At 43.6% G+C, this 19,065-nt stretch overlaps 1 protein-coding gene across 1 annotated transcript in view; it reads left to right on the plus strand.

The window, feature by feature from the left end:
• The window catches only part of LOC121080602 (SET-binding protein-like), a 153,412-nt gene that overhangs the window by 58,970 nt on the left and 75,377 nt on the right, over positions 1 to 19,065 (plus strand). The window contains exon 2 of the mRNA XM_040578737.1: positions 3,655 to 7,105. Coding sequence (XP_040434671.1) covers positions 3,655 to 7,105 — 3,451 coding nt within the window. The remainder of the gene's footprint in view (positions 1 to 3,654; positions 7,106 to 19,065) is intronic.

The raw sequence follows: 19,065 nt of genomic DNA on the forward strand, positions 1-19,065 counted from the left end.
GCTAAGTACATCCAGTAAACTGAGTACCAAGAGAAATATTGACCAGGTCTGGTGAGATGGGATAAAATTGCATGGTTTCCGTTATGCTTATACTTTCACAACAGAAGAAGGAGCAGACTCTCAGTGCAGGAGAGCTAGCTGCTGAAGAACATCCCATTTAATGAAAGGGCACACTACAAACAGGAGCAGGCACTGAAGTTTCAAGTATTTTTAGGGTCTTGTAAACCAAAAAGTAAATAAAAGTAAATCTTAACATTTTCATGAAAAAGCCTACTATTATTGATGCCAGTCTCAGCCGTGCTGCCATAGGAACTCTATTTCAGTCAACAGCCCCTTGCCAAGACCTATGGAGCTGCAGTATATTGCATGCTTACTGATGAATAAAGTAATGAATCTGTGTGAAAGGCATCAAGATAGAGGTTTCTGAAGAACCCTGTTTGCCCTTACCCTACTGGCAGCTCTGGCATCCTCTGCTAGCTCAGCAGAGGCTTAACTTAGCTGAGCTGGGGCTTGGTGGCTTCTCAGGGTGGTGGTCACCCAGCAGGGAAAATTGAAGCCTAAACATTAGGGCCAATGGGATCAGACAGCAACCCAGATGGATAGATGGGGAATAAAATAGACTTGGCTGCATTACTTTCAACTGATTTAGTAATGCTTTTAGGTAAGCAGTCCCTACGTAACCATTGCAGCCAGTGAAACCAACCACCTTCAGCCAAATGATCTCTGGGTGTTGTGCTGCAGAAGAATTATTTTGGGGTGATATGGATGTGCCTGGCAGGGTAGAGTGAACAGGAAATGTTAAGGTGAAAGAAGCTGCATGAGGAAACCCAGTGGACTCTTATGTACTTGGGTAGATATATAGTTTTGACATCCCGCTTAGGAAATGGAGTCCCCTGGTCCTGCAGGCTGGTCATTTTTTGAAGGACTGTTGAAATCGGAGTGCTTATCTATGTGATCACATGTCTCCAGAATTGGTACCTTGGAGGATGTAGGCATATCTTTCTCATGAATTTTTAGATAGATGTTGTGGTGGCCTGCAGTGCTGGAGTAATGACAGGGCTATCATTAGGGATATGTTGGAAGTTGCATCATCATTTTATAATATGCAGGCTGAGAAAATGAGGCTGGAGGAGCCAAGCGATATATCAGCATTCATCGCTGATATATAGCTGGTCTTTCCGTTCTGAGCCCTTATTAACTACCTTAAAATAGACATCAGAGATTATTGCTCCTTTTAAACGAGTGTTGTTGTTTAACCCCAGGTCTGAAACCAGGACAGCTAGACATCTGTGTGTGTGTGGTGGACTTGGAGGGACCAGGGTGTTGCCATGGTGTGACGTTTTCACTCACTGCTGTAATTCTCTCTCTTTTTATTTTTCTTCCTTCCAAATGAAATTTTTCAGGTCATTTAGTTTCACAGCTCAGCATTTTGGAAATAGCATGGGTGTAAAGAGCTGCTTTGATTGCAGCCATAAGGCCAGGATCTGTGCAGAAAGAACCTGCCCTGCCCTGGTGTGGGTCCTGGGGACCAAGAGAGGCCTCAACCCATCATTTCAAGGGCTTTTCCAAGTCAGAAAACATGCTAATTCAAGAAGATGATGTTTCATGTGAGGCTTGGATGGAGGACACCCACCTCCAGCCCACTGGGACCTCCCCAGGGGATGGCCACCTCCTGCACACCTCACGCCCAGCTGACACTGTACCCAGCCTGGTGGCTTGGGGACAGGAGGAGCCCCAAACAACTGAGCTAAAATGAAGCTCAGGAGCTTTGTGATCAGTTTAAAAAAAAAAAAAATTAAAATAAGAACTAACTATCAAGCTTCAGTGCCAGTGCTGCTGATTTCCTTTTGACCCCTCCCTAGCCTCATCCCAAGGACGTGGACACGAGTGGGCTCCATTCATGGGACGAAGGAGGGCACCCATGGCACGGCACGAGTCGTGGCCACCCTGCGCTGTGTGGCTTGTGCAAAGGAGGCCACTGCGAGGAGGAAGAGGAGGAGGAACTGATTCGTTCCCCGAGGGCTGTTTATGCTTTCAGCTCTTTTCTCAGGCTGAGGAAACCGGGTGTCACTTGCCCGCGACATCTGCAGCTCCGCCGCAGCTGCATGCTTTCATTTTCTCACTCCATAATTCCTGAAAATCTCTGCTTTCCCTGAGCATGGCTGGTCCATGTGCATGACAGCTGAACTATCCACAGGATATAAGAGTCCCTGATTATTCCTCAGATGACAGACCAGAACAGTTTCATCATTATTGTCTATTCCAGAAAAGCTACATGCCCATTTTTATACCCACATGGAGAATCTCTCAACATGAATTTGCCAATAACATGTATGTTTATTGGTCACTAAATAATGCACCCTGGGCTTGGAGGTGTTTAGCACTTTGCAAATCCCTCTGAAATTGCTCAGAACTGGGGACACCTCGCTTCCCAGCTCAAAATCCTCTTATGCTGACAGCCTCCTTGCCCCAAAACTGCTGCTGCAAATACCCTGAACAGGGATCTAACGTAATGCTACTGATAAAAACTTAATTGTAACAGGGTGTTTGCAGAAACATGAGACACTTAGGAGTTGTTTTCTATTGTTCTTTCCTTGGTTACACATTTATTTTAAGTCTCTCATCATTTATTTGGCATTTGGGATGGTGTTTTTACAGTTTGCTGAGAACAGTTGTTTGCAGTACTAGGTGTACAAAATCAGTGGCACAGTTTGACCCAGAGCTTTTAAAAAAAAAACTTCTAAATGCAACAGAAAACAAATGGCTGGAAGAGGTTCGTTAATGGAATTTAAAAAAATTAATATTTTTTCTTTGCCTTAAGAGAATTATCAAAAGATTTCAGCTGTAGCAAACATAATTTTTTTGGCTGAAGGAGGCCCACTAAGAAAAAAAAAGTAGACTTGCTTTTGCTCTGAAACAGTCTGCAGCATAATTCTGCCCTTACTCTAACCTCTGTGGCTTGAAGAACTGCTGTCGGATTAGAAATCATATTGAAAATATCTCTTACCAACATTGCAAATAGCAGATTATTAAAATGGAAAAAGGTAGTAATGCAAATCTTGAACCTGCCAAGTGTGCCTCACACTTGACGCCGTGCATATGATTTTAAGCCCTGGGTTTGTGGGGATGACTTCGATGTGGAAATTTAAGCAAGTAAATCTTTGCAGATTCCAGCTTCAAAGGGAAGTGGACCCATGGGTTTTCCTCTTGTTTGTTATAACTTCCAAGATAATTTTGCATTTTTCTTGTTTACAATAATGAGCTTAATTGCCGTTGTTGAGCATCAAGTTCTGCGAGGGATTATTTTTTTAGGAAAAAGAGATTCTCAACAGGAGGCTGAGTTGCACCATTCACCTATTGAAAAGGAATATTGTGTTTTAAATTAAAAATCAATAGAATGTTTCCTTAGAAATTTAGCATTTATAGAAATATTTCCTTTGTTTTTAGAGTGACAAAACTTGTTTACAATGCATGAATATAAATGCAAATTTGACTCATGTATAAGACGACTTTATAAAGGCTCCTAACCCTTCCAGGGACATGGGCTAAGAAGAGTTGTCATTCGCTGTACAAATAAAGGGCTGCAACCAGGGGTTAAGAATGGACTGATAAACTAATCTGGTTTTTTGCTGTTTATGTTCCGCTATCTTCCAGGTTTATGACAGGCAACAAAAGCATTCTGCTCTGCACTATGACCCGGGCCTCCAACAAGACTTCACCAGTGACACCTTAAAATCAAAGCACCAGCAGAAAAGTAGTAACCAGCACCACCTTGACTGGTCAGTGAGCTCTGATACTGGATCCGCTTCTCAAAGTTGCTTCATCAACACAGAACCTAGTAAAGAAGCAGTCAGTGCCACCAAGGTCTCCACTATGGAGCCAGGAGTTCCCTTCAGTAAATCCCAAGCAAAAAAGTCCTGCACCAGCAGCACGTGGGGGCAGCTGTCGGCCAGCAGTAAAGATCTTGCCATTTGCAGCGCAGTCCCATCGCCCAACAACATCAGCACGGCCGCCCAGCTGAGCAGCGCCACAGAGTGCAATGGGCTTTTGCCTCTCAGTGACCAGGAGGGGGGTGGGCAGCTGGAGGCCCCTGAGCAGCCTGCCGGCAGTATGAAAAAGAAGTCCATCAAAAAGGACTTGATAAGTCAAACCATCCAAACCACAGAAATCGAATGGGTGAAGAGTGCTCAAAAAGCATATGACAGCATGGAAGGGAAAAAGGAGTCTTACTTGATGGACAGTGTGTTGGATACATCACTCTCGAAGCAGAATCCCACTTCTACTAGCAGTTGTGAAAGTGACACCAGTCGTGTACGAATTACTATCCCAGTAAAGTCTCCAACAACAGATACATCTGGCCACAAAAGGAAAAAAAGGCAATCTACAAAATCTTCCATAGAGAAAACCATCCAGGAGAAAAGCCTGCCTTCTGGACTCATCATGAGCAGTGAAGTAGCAAACAGGACTAGCTCTCAACCAGAGGGGAGTAAAAAAGATCTTCGAGCCACAAAGCCAGGAAAAGTGATTGAAAATGAGTCTCCCTTGATAGCTATTGACAGCGGTGTGCTCACTGACAAAGCTTCCCTCAACAGTGCCACTAGACTCAGAAAATCTGTAGCTGTGACTTCCACTCTCCTACCCACCGATCTTCCTGCAGCTGACAAATTATCTGAGGTCCAGCACCCTAAACATGCAGCTAAGCGGCGATGGACCTGCAGCAAGCCTAAATCTATCCTTCGAGAGACCTCCATGACAACATCTGAGAAGCTGATGGTGGAGCCTCCTTCAGCCTACCCCATCACACCATCCAGCCCTCTGTATACCAATACAGACAGTCTTACTGTGATCACACCTGTCAAGAAAAAAAGAGGACGACCAAAGAAACAGCCTTTGCTCACTGTTGAAACCATTCATGAGGGAACCTCCACCAGCCCAGTGAGTCCAATCAATCATGAATTTCCAGGAACAAAGAAAAGGAAGAGGAGACGGAATCTGGCCAAGTTGGCCCAGATGGTCCCGGGAGAGGACAAGTCCATCGGTGAACTCAAGTTTCACAAAAAGGTTGGGAAGCTTGGGGTCTTGGATAAGAAGACCATCAAGACCATTAATAAAATGAAGACCCTCAAGAGGAAGAATATTCTCAACCAGATCTTGTCCTCCTGCTCCAGCAGCATAGCTCTGAAAGCAAAAGTCCAGCCACTGTCTAGCGCTGGGCCAACCACCATTGATGCCAGACTAGGAAAGCAGATCAATGTCAGCAAGAGGGGGACTATCTACATTGGTAAAAAACGAGGCAGAAAGCCAAGAGCAGAGCTGCAGCCTCAGCCAGAAGAACCTAAGACAGCCATCAAGCACTCAAGGCCTGTTTCCAGCCAGCCAGAAAACCCAGCAGTGCCTTCCAATCTGCAGTCACTTGTGGCATCGTCACCAGCAGCTATTCATCCGCTTTCGACACAGTTAGTGGGGACTAATGGCAACCTTAGCCCTGCAAGCACTGAAACAAATTTTTCAGAGTTAAAAACTATGCCAAATCTTCAACCTATCAGTGCTCTTCCTATGAAAACCCAGAAAGGAATGCACAGTGGAACTTGGAAGCTGTCTCCACCCAGGTTAATGGCTAATTCACCTTCCCACCTCTGTGAAATAGGTTCTCTGAAAGAAGTCACGCTGTCGCCGGTGAGCGAGTCTCACAGCGAGGAAACCATACCCAGCGACAGTGGGATAGGTACGGACAACAACAGCACTTCTGACCAAGCAGAGAAAAGCTCAGAATCCCGCCGAAGATACTCTTTTGATTTCTGCACCCTGGACAATCCAGAGGCTATCCCATCTGACACCAGCACAAAAAACAGGCATGGTCACCGGCAGAAACATCTCATTGTGGATAACTTTCTCTCTCATGAGAGTATTAAAAAGCCAAAGCACAAGAGGAAAAGGAAAAGCCTGCAGAACAGAGATGACCTCCAGTTTCTGGCAGACCTTGAGGAACTCATCAATAAGTTTCAAGTGTTCAGGATTTCCCATCGAAGTTACACATTTTATCATGAAAATCCATATCCCAGCATCTTCAGGATTAATTTTGATCACTACTACCCTGTGCCATATATACAGTATGACCCATTGCTCTATCTTCGCAGGACCTCTGACATGAAGTCTAAGAAGAAGCGTGGTAGACCTGCCAAAACCAATGACACCATGACAAAGGTGCCTTTTTTACAAGGGTTCGGTTACCCTATTCCCAGTGGGAGTTACTATGCACCCTATGGAATGCCTTACACATCAATGCCTATGATGAATCTTGGTTACTACAGTCAGTATCCAGCTCCTTTGTATCTGTCTCACACGCTCGGAGCGGCTTCCCCATTTATGAGACCTACCGTGCCCCCACCCCAATTCCATGCAAGCTCTCATATGAAGATGTCCACCACTGCCAAGCATAAAGCAAAACATGGAGTGCACCTACAAACATCTGTGGGAATGGGCCTTGGAGACATGCAGTCCTCTTTGGCTCCTCCAAAGGTTGGAGGAACAAGCCTTTCCAGTGGCCGACTTCACAAAAGGAAACACAAACATAAGCACAAGCATAAGGATGAGCGGCTGTTAGGGACACATGAAGATCTGAGTGGTCTCTTTTCTAGCAAGTCCACTGGCTTCTCCAGCCATGTGATAAATGAAAGGCTAAGTGGCTCAGATAAAGACCTCTCCTTGCTCCATGAGAAAAGCAAGCATAAGGAGAAGCAAAAGCACCAGCATTGTGAAACTGGACACAAAGGCTCAAAGAGTAATTTTGAAGTGGATACGTTGTCTACATTATCACTTTCTGATGCCCAGCAGTGGACGCAGAGTAAAGATAAAAGTGACTCAAGCAATGATCCCATTGACTCTTGCACAAAGAGATACTCTGGTAATACTGAGAGTAGTGGAAGGTCAGAGTCCCTGGACATGTTTGGTGAAATGAATTCCTCGAGTGAGAAGCGGGACAATGATGCAAGTGGGAATAAAAGGAGAAGCTATGAAGGCTTTGGAACTTACAGGGAAAAGGACATTCAGCCCTTCAGGACAAACAGGAAGGACAGAAGTACTTATGATTCTTCAGCCTCTTCAGGTAAGCTCTGCTTTATTCTGTTTTATCTTACCGCATTCAAATTGTAATGCTGAACAAAGAAGGACTTGCCATATGTTTATGAGCCAATAACTTCTCTGGCTTCTTGTAAATGACTCCCATTCTGCATTCAAACTTCAGGGAGATTGACAAGAAGGTTGGCCACGCATTAAGGCAAAACCTTTAAAAGTCTCTGCGTTGTTACACAGCATTTTTATAAATATTTGTTGTGCCTTTGCCTATCTCTCATAGCTTGTTGCACTTCCTCCAAAAATCTCACTATTGCACTCTGTAACAGCAACAATTAGAACAACTGTTGGCAAGGCAGGCATCCCTCTTATTGGTGTCTAACGTCACAGGGTCATATCCCAGCCTCTGGGAGAACAACCACGGTACTGTGCAGAGTCTCTGCTCTGGCCCACAAAGTGTACAAAAGCCATTTGCTGATGGGATGGACCAGACACATGGGACGTTGTGGAGCTGGGTCAGCATCCCATGACTGGTGTGGTGTACTGCTGATCCAGAGGGACCCATCATGGTGATAGCTGGCCTGAATATATGGAGACCTTGGGTACAATCCTAGCAGAAATCTGTCATTTCCAGCCAGTAGGTGTCATGTAAAATAATTATCCTGAGCACTGAGTGGCTGTGGGAAGGGACTAGTGTCATGAAAACAATAAACCCTAGCCAATTGACTCTGGAGAGTTTTAGGACTCATAACTTGGAAATATAAGCTGGGTAGATGAGGAGGGAGGAAGCTCCTTTCGGCTGCTAAGGGCATCTGTTCCTCTTCTGCAGAGGGGGGAAAAAGGAAGCTGAATCTTGTCTGAGAGACTGAACTGTACTTTACAATAGGGAGCTGCTTTCGTGATGACACAGGCAGGTGTTTTGCTGCAATATAAATGAATTTAGCTTGGGAGCAAGCCCAGAGCTCCTGCACCATCAGATACTTATCACAAAGCAGATTTCACACACTGTTCTGGAAAAGGGTGAGCTTTACTGAACCAACCAGTGTTGGATGAGATTCTGATGTGCTAAAAAAGAGCTTCAAAGAAATGTAACTCGCAACCTCCAGAATGAAAAGAGAATCAGCTGAGAACACAGAAGGAGCAGAGAATTTCTATAACCTGCCAATGTAAGGCTCTTAAGTTTTTTATTGACTTGTAACTGAGATCCAAAGACTGCTCATGCTTAAGCCACCTAGACACTTATATTTCCTTCATTGAGAGAATGATCTGGACTATAGCAATGAAAAGCAGTCTAAAATGAGAGCTTATCCCATGAAAACATTCCCATTCATGATATCGTATTGTATCAGACCAGTTGTGATACCTAGAAATGAGACACCCTGAAATGTTGGAAAGGAGACTGAATTCAGTCACTGGTTATATCAAGGTTGCTACGTGCCTGACAAAGAACAAAATTATTCTCCAAGTGCTGCGGTGGCTATTGCATTAAGGAAGTTGTGTCCTAGCAGACAAGAGTTGAAAGCCTTCAAAATTTTTAATGAGGCTATTTCTCTTGTTTTTAGTGGAAGTTACTGATTTCATAGTTTGGTAACAGCTGGATTTGTAGCCTTTTCTCTTTCTGAACAGAAGATGTTTGCTAAACCTATACTTTCCAATTTAATGTATTTCATTTAGGCGTAGTAAATTGTGAAGAGAAAATTCTCGTCACTGCTGAAACCAAATGTAAGCTGTAAGATGGAGCAGTAGAACTTCCCATAGGAACTCCATCAGATTTGCTGCTTAAACTTTTAAAACTGGTTCTCATTTAAACTAAGATTTTTTTATTTATTTTTACTTTCATGATTACAACTGCACATCATTCCCCATGATTTAATCCACCAAGTCACAGATTATGAACTGATTTCTTCATTGTCAAGCTATTATTTAGATGGAAAAATCATCAGCAAGAGCCAGCTAACTAAAGCCATACCCTGCACTACAAGGAAAAATACGAAAACTTAACAGCTCTGCCAAGAAAGGCCTGGAGCCAAGATTGCCCATTAAAGCCCAGGAACATCTGTCCACTTATGACTGTCTAAGATCTCAGTGCAGCTTTTTTTCCTCTCTGCCTTTGACCTTCACTGGGATTCCCAAAAGAGGTCTGCACTTGAGCCTAGCCATAACTATTAACTGGTTCCCACTAAGGAGGGATTAAACTTTTCCATGATAACCTTGACCATCTTTCTTCAAATTCACCTTGCGTTTCCCTGAGGTGGCTAAACGGTGATTGACTAATCATAAAAATAAAAGGTAAAAAGAACAAAAGCCCTATGTGAACATATAGCGTTATCCCAGGAGACTATTTTTGTAGCCTGATTGCTCTTGCCACTTGGTATTTGTCAACTTTCACAATATAAAAATAATATATAACAGAAATAAAAGGAGACATCCTGAATATTCAGATGAAAGCTGAAAATAGATTTATATCACAAATTCAATGTTATCTTTATTGCATGGGCATTTTGGTACGCTCAGTAATGCCATTTGCAATTTTGTTGTATGTTGCTGGAGATGAAATATGGAGCAAAACCCACCCACATGCCTGTGGTAAGAGTGATGAGAGAACCATTTAGTGCTCTTTGGTGTTCAGGCATTGTATTTTGTTTCAGTGTAGTGTGCTGGTGCAGGTGTCGTTGTATTGTTGCTATTTTTATTATTATCTATGTTGTAACAGCACTAAACCATTTCTGAAAAGTTCAGTGTTCCCTGGTGCTACATAGTGGTCATGCCTGTGTTAGAAAGCAGTTTTGCCATATAACCTTTAAGCCTATGTATGATTTTACAACCTAGAAAGATTAGGATGTCAAGGGAAGAGTTGTCCCTCTCACTTTTCAGAGGAGTTGGTTGCAGTCCTGGCACAAGAAATCTGTACCAAGAGCGAGGGGTCCTGTTGAGGGTGTTCTACCAGCCACCCTGGCTGGCCACAGCCATTCCCTGTACTGCACTACCATACTATCACTGGCTATTCATTAGTGGGGACCTTGTGAGCTTTGGCTCATTTTACATCTCTTGGGACCTCTTGGGGTTAAATATGCATATGGCTGTTCTCACAGTGCACTGCCTGTTTCTCCACCATTGTCCTGGAGAAGCTGGAGTCCTTTCCATAAATACTAATTATTAACTCTTCCCACCTTCCTTCCCATCCGTGCCCCAGGGCCTGTTGCTTCCTCCTGCATTTTTCTGAAATTGCTATTTTTGTAAGATATCTTCTGCTCACCTAACCTTCCTGCATTTAAAAAGACTAGTTAATCATAACTAATTAGACCCTGCTTTCCTGTTTAGCTGATGCAGAAGACTAGTCCAGGGGCATCAGTCTGGCCTATAGGCAAGGACACAGCAGAAGGTGTTTCAGATCCTGCCTTGCCACAGTCATGATAGCATCACTTGGGCACATCCTAAACTGAACATTCAAGCTGTGTGCACCAAGTTTTGACTCAGTTGACTCCCTCCTTCTACTCCCCCCAGACAGAGGTACATCTCATACATTTGCAAACCATTGTTGGGGCCCCTCTGGCACTCTGTGACCTGAGGCACTGCACACAGCTGGATGATTGATCCTTTCATCTGCTCTCTAGTAGTTACTAAAGCCCCAGGTGAGGGACCCAGGGAGAGGCCACAGCTGGTCTGGGGAGACTGAGAGCAGAGCTATATTTTAAAGAGATCCTCATAGCAAACTCCACATCTCTTTGTCATGGGTCTGCCTGCTTCTCTTTTATACGTGATGCTGAAGAAGATAGTTGCATTGCTGATGAGCAGTCTCAATGCCATAGCTTGTGCCTTGGAAAAAAACAGGAATGATAACCTCTTCCCTGTTTCCTTAGGCAGGCAAATAGGAAAAGCACATTTAACATTTTAAGGTGCATAGATAAGATGGCAATTTCTGTACATGACCTGTCTGATTATGTCCTAGTTACAATCATTACAGTCCAGGATGTAGCTGGGGGTGAGCAGATGCCAAAAGTCACTATACTCAGGAGTGTATTTCTGCTTTTCTTTATAGAGAGGCTAATCAAGGTCTATGCTACTTCACGTTCACAGTATCTCTGCCTCATTTTTTAAAAAATATGATTGTATAAGGAAAGATTGACTTGCTTGCATGTTGGGCATCATGGCTCAAAGATCAGCTAATAAGTACATGGGTTTCATCAAATATAGCAGACACCATGCACAATAAACTTGCAGGAATATAAAGTTAATCATATGCAGCTATTAGGAAGGTGGTAATCATCAGTCTCTGAATGCTGGATAGTTAGCATGACAAACATGCTTTACAGATTAATGCTTAATTTACGTACAAGCCCCCCCCATGCCTTCCCTCCTCAATGTCCAGCAGTGCTACAAGCTGGATTTCTTCTGATTTGACCTTTCCTCCTTAGCTAGTCTGTATGGTGCTGATTTAACTCTGAGGGAATCAGTATCAGCTTTAGATGAAGGATGGGCATCAGACAGTGAGTAGTGTTTAGCCCTGTGGCTTGAGTGGGAGAAGAAGGACTGTGTCATGCATGTGTACATATGCAAGTTAAACACACTCATTAAATGCACGAATGTATGCTGTATTAATTTAAAGTTATTTTCCAATGTCTTTAGCTTAAAAGTGCCCTTGTTCCTGTTAAAAAGCCTTACATTTGGGTGATTAAACCTTCCAAAGGGAGAGTAGGAGGAATACTGGAGGAAGGGAGGAGAAGTGACAATCGAAGGAATGAACAGCATTCATCTGATGTCAGTACAAACACATATAAGTAACCATGCTCTGCTGAGGTGTGTCATTTATCCAGATGAGATTTCTTCCCTGACAAAACTCCCTTCCATGGCTTAGTTTCCTCCTGGAATAGGCTGTTGCCACACAGCGCTGAATAAATCTCTGGTTCATCCTTTCTCAGAAGTCAAATGCATTAGCATGATTTAAAACAGGACTTGCTATAAGCAAAAACAAACATGGTGAAATATTGGCAAAGCCACCATGAGTTTTGTTTTGGTTTGAGGGGGTATTGTTTGGTTTTGTGATTTTTTTTTTAAGAAGCAAAATATGCAGTTTTGAACTATTATCATGAAGCCTTAATCAGCTGCAGTTTTACACCAAAAAAGGATCTGTATTTCAGTAGCAGGTAAGCATATTTATGCTTCTGAATGCTTATGGAAAATGCAGGCAAATAGGATTAGACAACGTCCTTATTAATCAGATTTTGCTGGGTTTTGTATAGTAATACTTTCCATGAATATTTTTGGTAATGTAGATCCAGGATCACTGAGTTGGTTCATTATTCTGCAGTGAACATATTATTTCAGTAATAGGGGAAGCAGTGGTCCAACAGTATATTTGACGAACATTTCCTCATCTGACCAGCTTAAATATAAAATCAATGTCTATGCTGGCTGTGTCTTGCTTATATACTCATGGATGCACCTTGACATGCTGGAGCAAGGGAGAAGTGATGATCATGTGATGAACGAAGTTCATTAGATATCAATTCAAACACACATATAAGTTGCCTCGTTTTCTTCAGTAGTGACACTTGACTCAACAGGACCTAGGTGCCATATGGCATCATGTGCACAGATGCAGGCTGATGCGTGGTCCAGGGTTTGGAGACCCATCTTCCATACCATACTTTTCTCATGTGACTGCAGAAAAGTGTCTAAATTGCAGTAAACCTCAGTGTCTGTCTGGGAAAAGGGGACAAAAGCACTTTCCTGCTGTACAGAGCCACAGTGAGGCCTGATACACATTGATGCCCAGCAAACACAGCGTGGGAACAGTGGCAGTGCTTGAAGCACATGGGAGAAGAGCCAGACATGAACTTCACTTGCTGAGGATGTATGGAGTGTTAGTCACCCTGCCTTTCCCCAGCTCTGCCTCTGCTGTGGTTCCCTCAGACACCCCAGGCTCCTATGTAGCTTCAAGCAGCTGCAAAAGCTTTCCAGCCCCAGTGTCAGTGGGGGAGCTCTGTGTCCTGTGGTGAGGGACAGGAACTATATAGTTATGGGGTGAGTGCTCGTACCATCTGGCCCATAAAAGTTACCATCAGAGCTTTACAAAATGCCATTATTTGTAAATACAATTACATTCATCAAAACAGCTATTTTGGCCCCTGGATGCTTAGGACTACAACCAGAATTACTGAAATGACCTCCAAAAGTGTTAGCTGGTCCCCTTAGGATAAACGTCCTTCTTGTTTTCCATGAAGTCTTCTGCCAGTCCTGGGGAGAGGAGGCCAAGCTAGCATGCCTCTTGCTCCATTCTGCCCACGGTGCTTCCTAGAGGAACGGGGACAACAAAAATGATGGGGAATGCAAGTCGAAGCTTTCCTTGAAAGTGTTTTGACTGAGGCATTTGCAATACAGTGAGTGTTGTTGTTTTAATGCTACCACTTGCTTGCTGTGTCGCTTCCAATGTTTGCACTGACCAAGGAAAGAAGAAACATAAGTGAAGCTGGAGTGGGAGAGGGATCTGGAGTATTTACCACCCAACCAATCTTTTATTTTTTTCCTCTTAATGTATGTTTATTGCACTGCCTGAGGCTCAGTACAAAGTCTTTTGGACCAGCGATGAATTAATCAAATTAAATGCTATGACCCCTTTTGTCACCGAAATCTCGGAATGAAGAACTTACCGACACCAATGTGATGCAGATAAGCAGACACTTCTTTATTGACGGCCGGGTGCGTGAGTGAGTCCTCTCATGATCAACGCACACCAAGTTTCAAAATCATACACCATATATAGAACTTATTCATACATATTCATTAAGTATTAATGCATAATCATAGTATTTCCCAAAAATCATTAACATACTTTCCTCCCATATCCGATTCTGCGCAATAAGGTTAGAAAGGTCCAGAAATGGGTCTGGGGTACGATTTGGGTAGGTGGTATGTGAGTCGGTGGTCGCGATCTCCCCCTGCCGGAATTACCTTTTACTAAAGTTCACGGTTTCTTGGCAGGTAACTACAAGTTGTTCCAGTCGACTCTCCCCAGTTCCCATTAATTCTATATTCTGACATTTCAATACACTTTCTACATAAAGAAGACTAGTCAAATACAAAGAAATCTGTAAAATCCCAAATTTGTTACCTAAGTTTTAAACAATGATTCTAGCCCATTCTTCTGGCCTTGGTACAGGACTGTACAAAGGATTTCATAGCAGCTTTTACTGTGCAACTACAAGTTTCATTAAAATATATTTCTTATGCCTCTATATTTATATTAAAATGATTTTATAAAATCAAATAAAGTCAATTAATTCTAACTTATTAGCAGATCTGTAACACTTTGCTTTTGGGGAGTGTTACAAGCCTCCCAGCACCCTGCCTAATTTCTGCCTCTTATTTTGCTCTCTGTCCAACAGTCAAGCAGTTCTTCCTTCACAACTTGGCGACTTACAGCTATTAATCTTCCCTCTTTCTGGCCAATGCCAGAATGTCTTGTTTGAAGTTTTTATTTAGACCACTGCTGGTTTATGGATTTGTGCAGATTCCACGTTGGATGTGCAGCAGCTTTGTGTCAGACACAATTGGCTTCTGCTGGGCTCTTGGCTTTAAAAGGCAATAAAGAACCATGGCCAGATTCTCGTCTCGGCCTGGCATAAATCAGGCATCTCCCCACTGAAATGGGTGAGGTTCACTTCTGCAGTGAGTATCTGTCGAGGCAAAAAAGGACTGTGGGGCTGGGACGTTCTTGTGGCCATGCTCTACCTGCTGGGTGCTGAAAACAACCTCCGTGCAGCATTTGTAGCAGTTTTCTTAGCTCGGAGGAAGAGGGTTGGTGAAGATTTTGACATTGTGCAGCCTGGATATTTATATAGTTGGCAGTTTAAGAAGAGTTAGAGGGAAAAGCGTGTGCTGTAGCCCTGGCCTACATGCAATATAATTTCTTGCTCAAAGGTACTGATAATCTAGGTACAAGGCAGGAGGTCTGTTTGTGTGCACAGAGGTAAAACAAAGCAGTGGCTCTATCTTAAGTATTAACTTGCTGCTCAGTGTGACTCAGAGCTGGGCATAGCAAAAGCTGAGCTCAAGATATCTGCTGGTAAGTGGTATCGTAATGCTCTCAGGGCAACCTGCACCCCGTCCTACTCAACTGCAGAGGTAAGAGCTGGGCTTTGTGACCTCTGGAGCATGATCTGAGGCAGCTTCTATATTGCCACTGCCTAACAAGAGTTTTATGTTCACGTATCACAGCAAAAGAAAATGGAAAGAGCATTATCCCATCTGCCTTAGTCTGCCTGTTTGCAATAATGATGGTGAACAACAAAAGGAGTAAGAACATCCTGTTTTAAGGTTTTACTGAGAAGGAAGTCTGAATAATTCCCCTATAGATCAAGGGCTGAGGGGAGGGGTGGGAAAGAAAAGCTTTGACTGTCCATGGAGGAGTTTTTTTACACAACCTCAATGACTTGGAAAGACCCAAGGACTCACAATAAGAATCATTAGTGATTTGTCATTGAAAACATGCAGCTGGGCATGGATCCCTACAGGCTTTTGCAGCAGCATGAAGTCTGACAGAGCTTTCACATGGGGTGGTGCTGATTTCAGGAGGCTTTGGGAGTATGTGCAATGCAGAGTTAACTGTCAAGCAAGGGCAGGACTAGATGGCTCAGAGGGATTTGCTAAAGAGCTATCAAGCCATGGGTCACTGGTTGAAATTTAATCTGCAAGAACAGTGACAGAAAATCAAATCAAAGTGCTGATATCAGAGTGATGCTGGAGCAAGAGCAAAAGTGTTGCTGGTGCCTTATGCGGCACACACAGGCAGCTTGAACAAACCGGGAGGAAACTGTGAGGAATTTGTCTGGTTGATCCCAATTGCAAGATACAGCTCAGCCAATTTGTATTACACCTATCCATAACTCACTTGTCTTAGTGCAGTTGTTTGTGAATGACAGCAGCATATTCCATCACAGAATCTGGCCCAAACCCAGCATTATATAGTACTAGAAACAGAGTTGTAGAGACACCTAGGTAGCGTTTGCTCAGCAGAGTCACAGAATGTGAATCAGCAATGTACCCCAAAGCTCGGTAATTTGCAGTTCTGGTGATGGATATTTTTACCGTTAAGACCCGCATGGAGGTCAGTAGTGATATTGTTCTCATTCCTGGACTTGATGTTTTCATGATAGCTATCTCAGGGCTGGGGAGGGCCCATATTACCAAGGCTATAAAACCAGCTCTTATGGTTTTCATGTTAACCAGAGGGAAGGTTGGTGAGGCGAAGGACAAGGGCACCCGCTGCACTCAGCAATGGTGGCGGTACCACGTATGGGGGTCAATTTGTTGGGGCAGGCAGGCGCGTGCTGGTGCTCCTCACCCCACTGATGTATTCATTGTCCTTGTCACTGATTTTCATGAGCAATTCGGTGTTCTTTCCTCTGCTCCCAAGCAGCCAGGCTGAGGATACGGAGTGTCTCCAGATGGCACAGAGCTTCCATTTCAGCTCTGTGTCTTTGGCCTTCCTCGCCTCCAGTGTAGGCAGAGAAGGGAGCAATAGTCAGCATTGATTTTTGTGCCAGCTATGATTAGTTGGCATAAAGAGCATTTAAGTTAGTTGAAACAGCCTTTGAATTGCTTGGTTTGCTTAAAAAAAGAAAAGCAAAAAATCCCTGGACTTCTCCAGGTTCTCTTTGCTGCCTGAAGTCCAGACTGCACCAGTAACACCTTGGGCTTATCCCAGAACTGGGACATGGTCAGTTGCAAAATGTTTGTCATTCTTATATTTATTTATTTTCTATTAAAAAAACCCAAAACAAACAAACAAAAAAAAACCCAAAAAACCAAAACTCTCAGAGAGCAACAAGTTAAAAAAATAGTTAAACTCCAGATTCATGCAGTTTTCCTGTTTTGCTTCTTAACAAAACCTCAAAACCACTTTGAACAAGTTTCCCACCTCAGCTGAGGGTGGAGTTGTGTACGCCCCACACATGGCCTCCAGAAGTGCACCCAAAGACAATAGCACATCTCCTTTGGCACGGTGGGGCCAAATCTGCTGCTAGCAGGTCAGTTGATACATGCACCTGTGCATGACCGCCCAAAAGAGCTTCTGACTCAGCCAGGTACATTGGAAAACTTTAAATTTTCTATTTCCAACTGAACAGACTAAATGGTAGAGATGTGGCAGACAGAAACTGGAGGCATTTGATAAAGGGATGCCTCTGTTAGATGCTAGGCAAGCTTTGGCTGTTGTCGGTATGCTGGGTGATCTGTTGCAATTTCATTGATTTGATCTAGTGAGACAACATCTCGGTAAATAAGAAGTGCAGAGAAATCTATTGCACTGAAATTAATGGTTGCTGCCTGATCTCTTCTTAAATGAATTCACTGCAATCTGAAGCAATGCATGCATTTTGCAAACCCAGCATTCTTTGGCTCCTACACTGCATCATGACATTACTTTAGGCGGTAAGGAAGATCTTATTTGTGATGTAGTGTGTTGTGGTAGATAGTAAAGTAGCTAGATGCCTGGGAACTCTGGATGGAGCCATGGCATCTGGGTGTGTAATTCTAAGTAGCAATAAGCAGCACTTAACATTTCCTCCCACAGTAGAAGCGTACCCATTAGTTTAGCCAAGTCAGCTGTGCAAGTCCTTGCATAAAAGGACAAACTGCTAAAACGCTACTAGGAGTCACTCTTATGTTAAAGAGTGGGTAGAACAGGGTGCATTAACCCAAATTCTCCTTCTCTACTGCTAATCGGGTGAGAGTCTTGCTGAGATCAAAGAAACCTCTAGCAGGTAAAAATGATAATAAATCAGGACTCCTCAGTCTTTTTCTCAGCTCTGTTTCTAAGATGCTGCATAGTTTGAAGAACTCAGTGAATATGATTTAGACCATCCATGAGTCAACTTAAGTCCCTGTGAGAATGAACTGGGTGTGTCAAAGTCCCAGGGAATGGCTCAGTCCGTTTCATCTGAAGAAGAACCTACATCCCAAAGAAACTGAGTGTATGTATAAATCTGGACAGTGTGTTTTGGACTCAAGAGTAACTTAAGCATTTAAGCACATGGTTTTGCATGTGTTCAATGATTGACAGCTCCTGGCAGTTCATCATGACTCAGAAGTGGGTGAGGAGCTGCTAATATCTCCAGAAGTGTTGAAAAGGTCCCACTTAATTAAGTCACAGTCTGACCAAACCCATCAATTTTAGGTGACATTGAGCTAGCATGGAATACTTCGGCAAGAGAAATCTGGATCATGTTTATATTGGTTTTCTGGGCCAAATCAGAGAGTCTATGCTTCTGAGCTGCTTGTTGCAGGCTGGCTTGTGTTCACACAGCTGAGAGCATCTGGAGTGGGCAGACTGATCCATGCTGCACAGCACTTGATCCTGATCTACACTGGGCAGCATCTCCCTGGGGTATAATTATAGATATTTCGGGGGGGGAGGGGGTCCTAATACAGATGCCAAAATAGGGTCTTTTCTGCAGCCATCTGCTTCCTGTGAGCTTTTGGAAGTGACAGGAGGGATTCTGGGCTTTGGGGACTTAAGGCTAGCATTACAATATTGCACCAGGTAAAGAGCCAAAGTTGTGTGGTGCATGTCCACACTGTTCCTAGCACAGAGCCTGGAGCACACTGTCATCTTGGCCATGCCCAGCTTTCCTCTTGGATGGAACAAATGGCTCCCTAATGGCCATCTAACAAGAGCAGAGTGTGGAGGACCTGGATACCTGGCTACAGGAGAGGGACACAGTCCACATTGCTAAGTGCCAGCTAAGTCTGGGGCATGAGGGAAAGCCTGTGCCCTGGCCTAACTCGATTCATGCCATTTTCTGATAGAGCTCTAAAACAGAAGATTCACATACAAAAGTCCTCACCTTCCAGTGGGCTGAAACTCTTTAGCTTCTACATCTTACACTTCTAGTTGTTGAGTGGCTGACATTCAGCAGGAGAAGGCAATGCCTCCACTCCAGCCTTACCTGTAGCCTGGTATAGTCCGGGCAAGTGGAAATACTTGAGTCAGAC

This window comes from Falco naumanni, chromosome W (genome assembly GCF_017639655.2).
Source record: "Falco naumanni isolate bFalNau1 chromosome W, bFalNau1.pat, whole genome shotgun sequence".
NCBI classification, from domain to species: Eukaryota; Metazoa; Chordata; class Aves; order Falconiformes; family Falconidae; genus Falco; species Falco naumanni.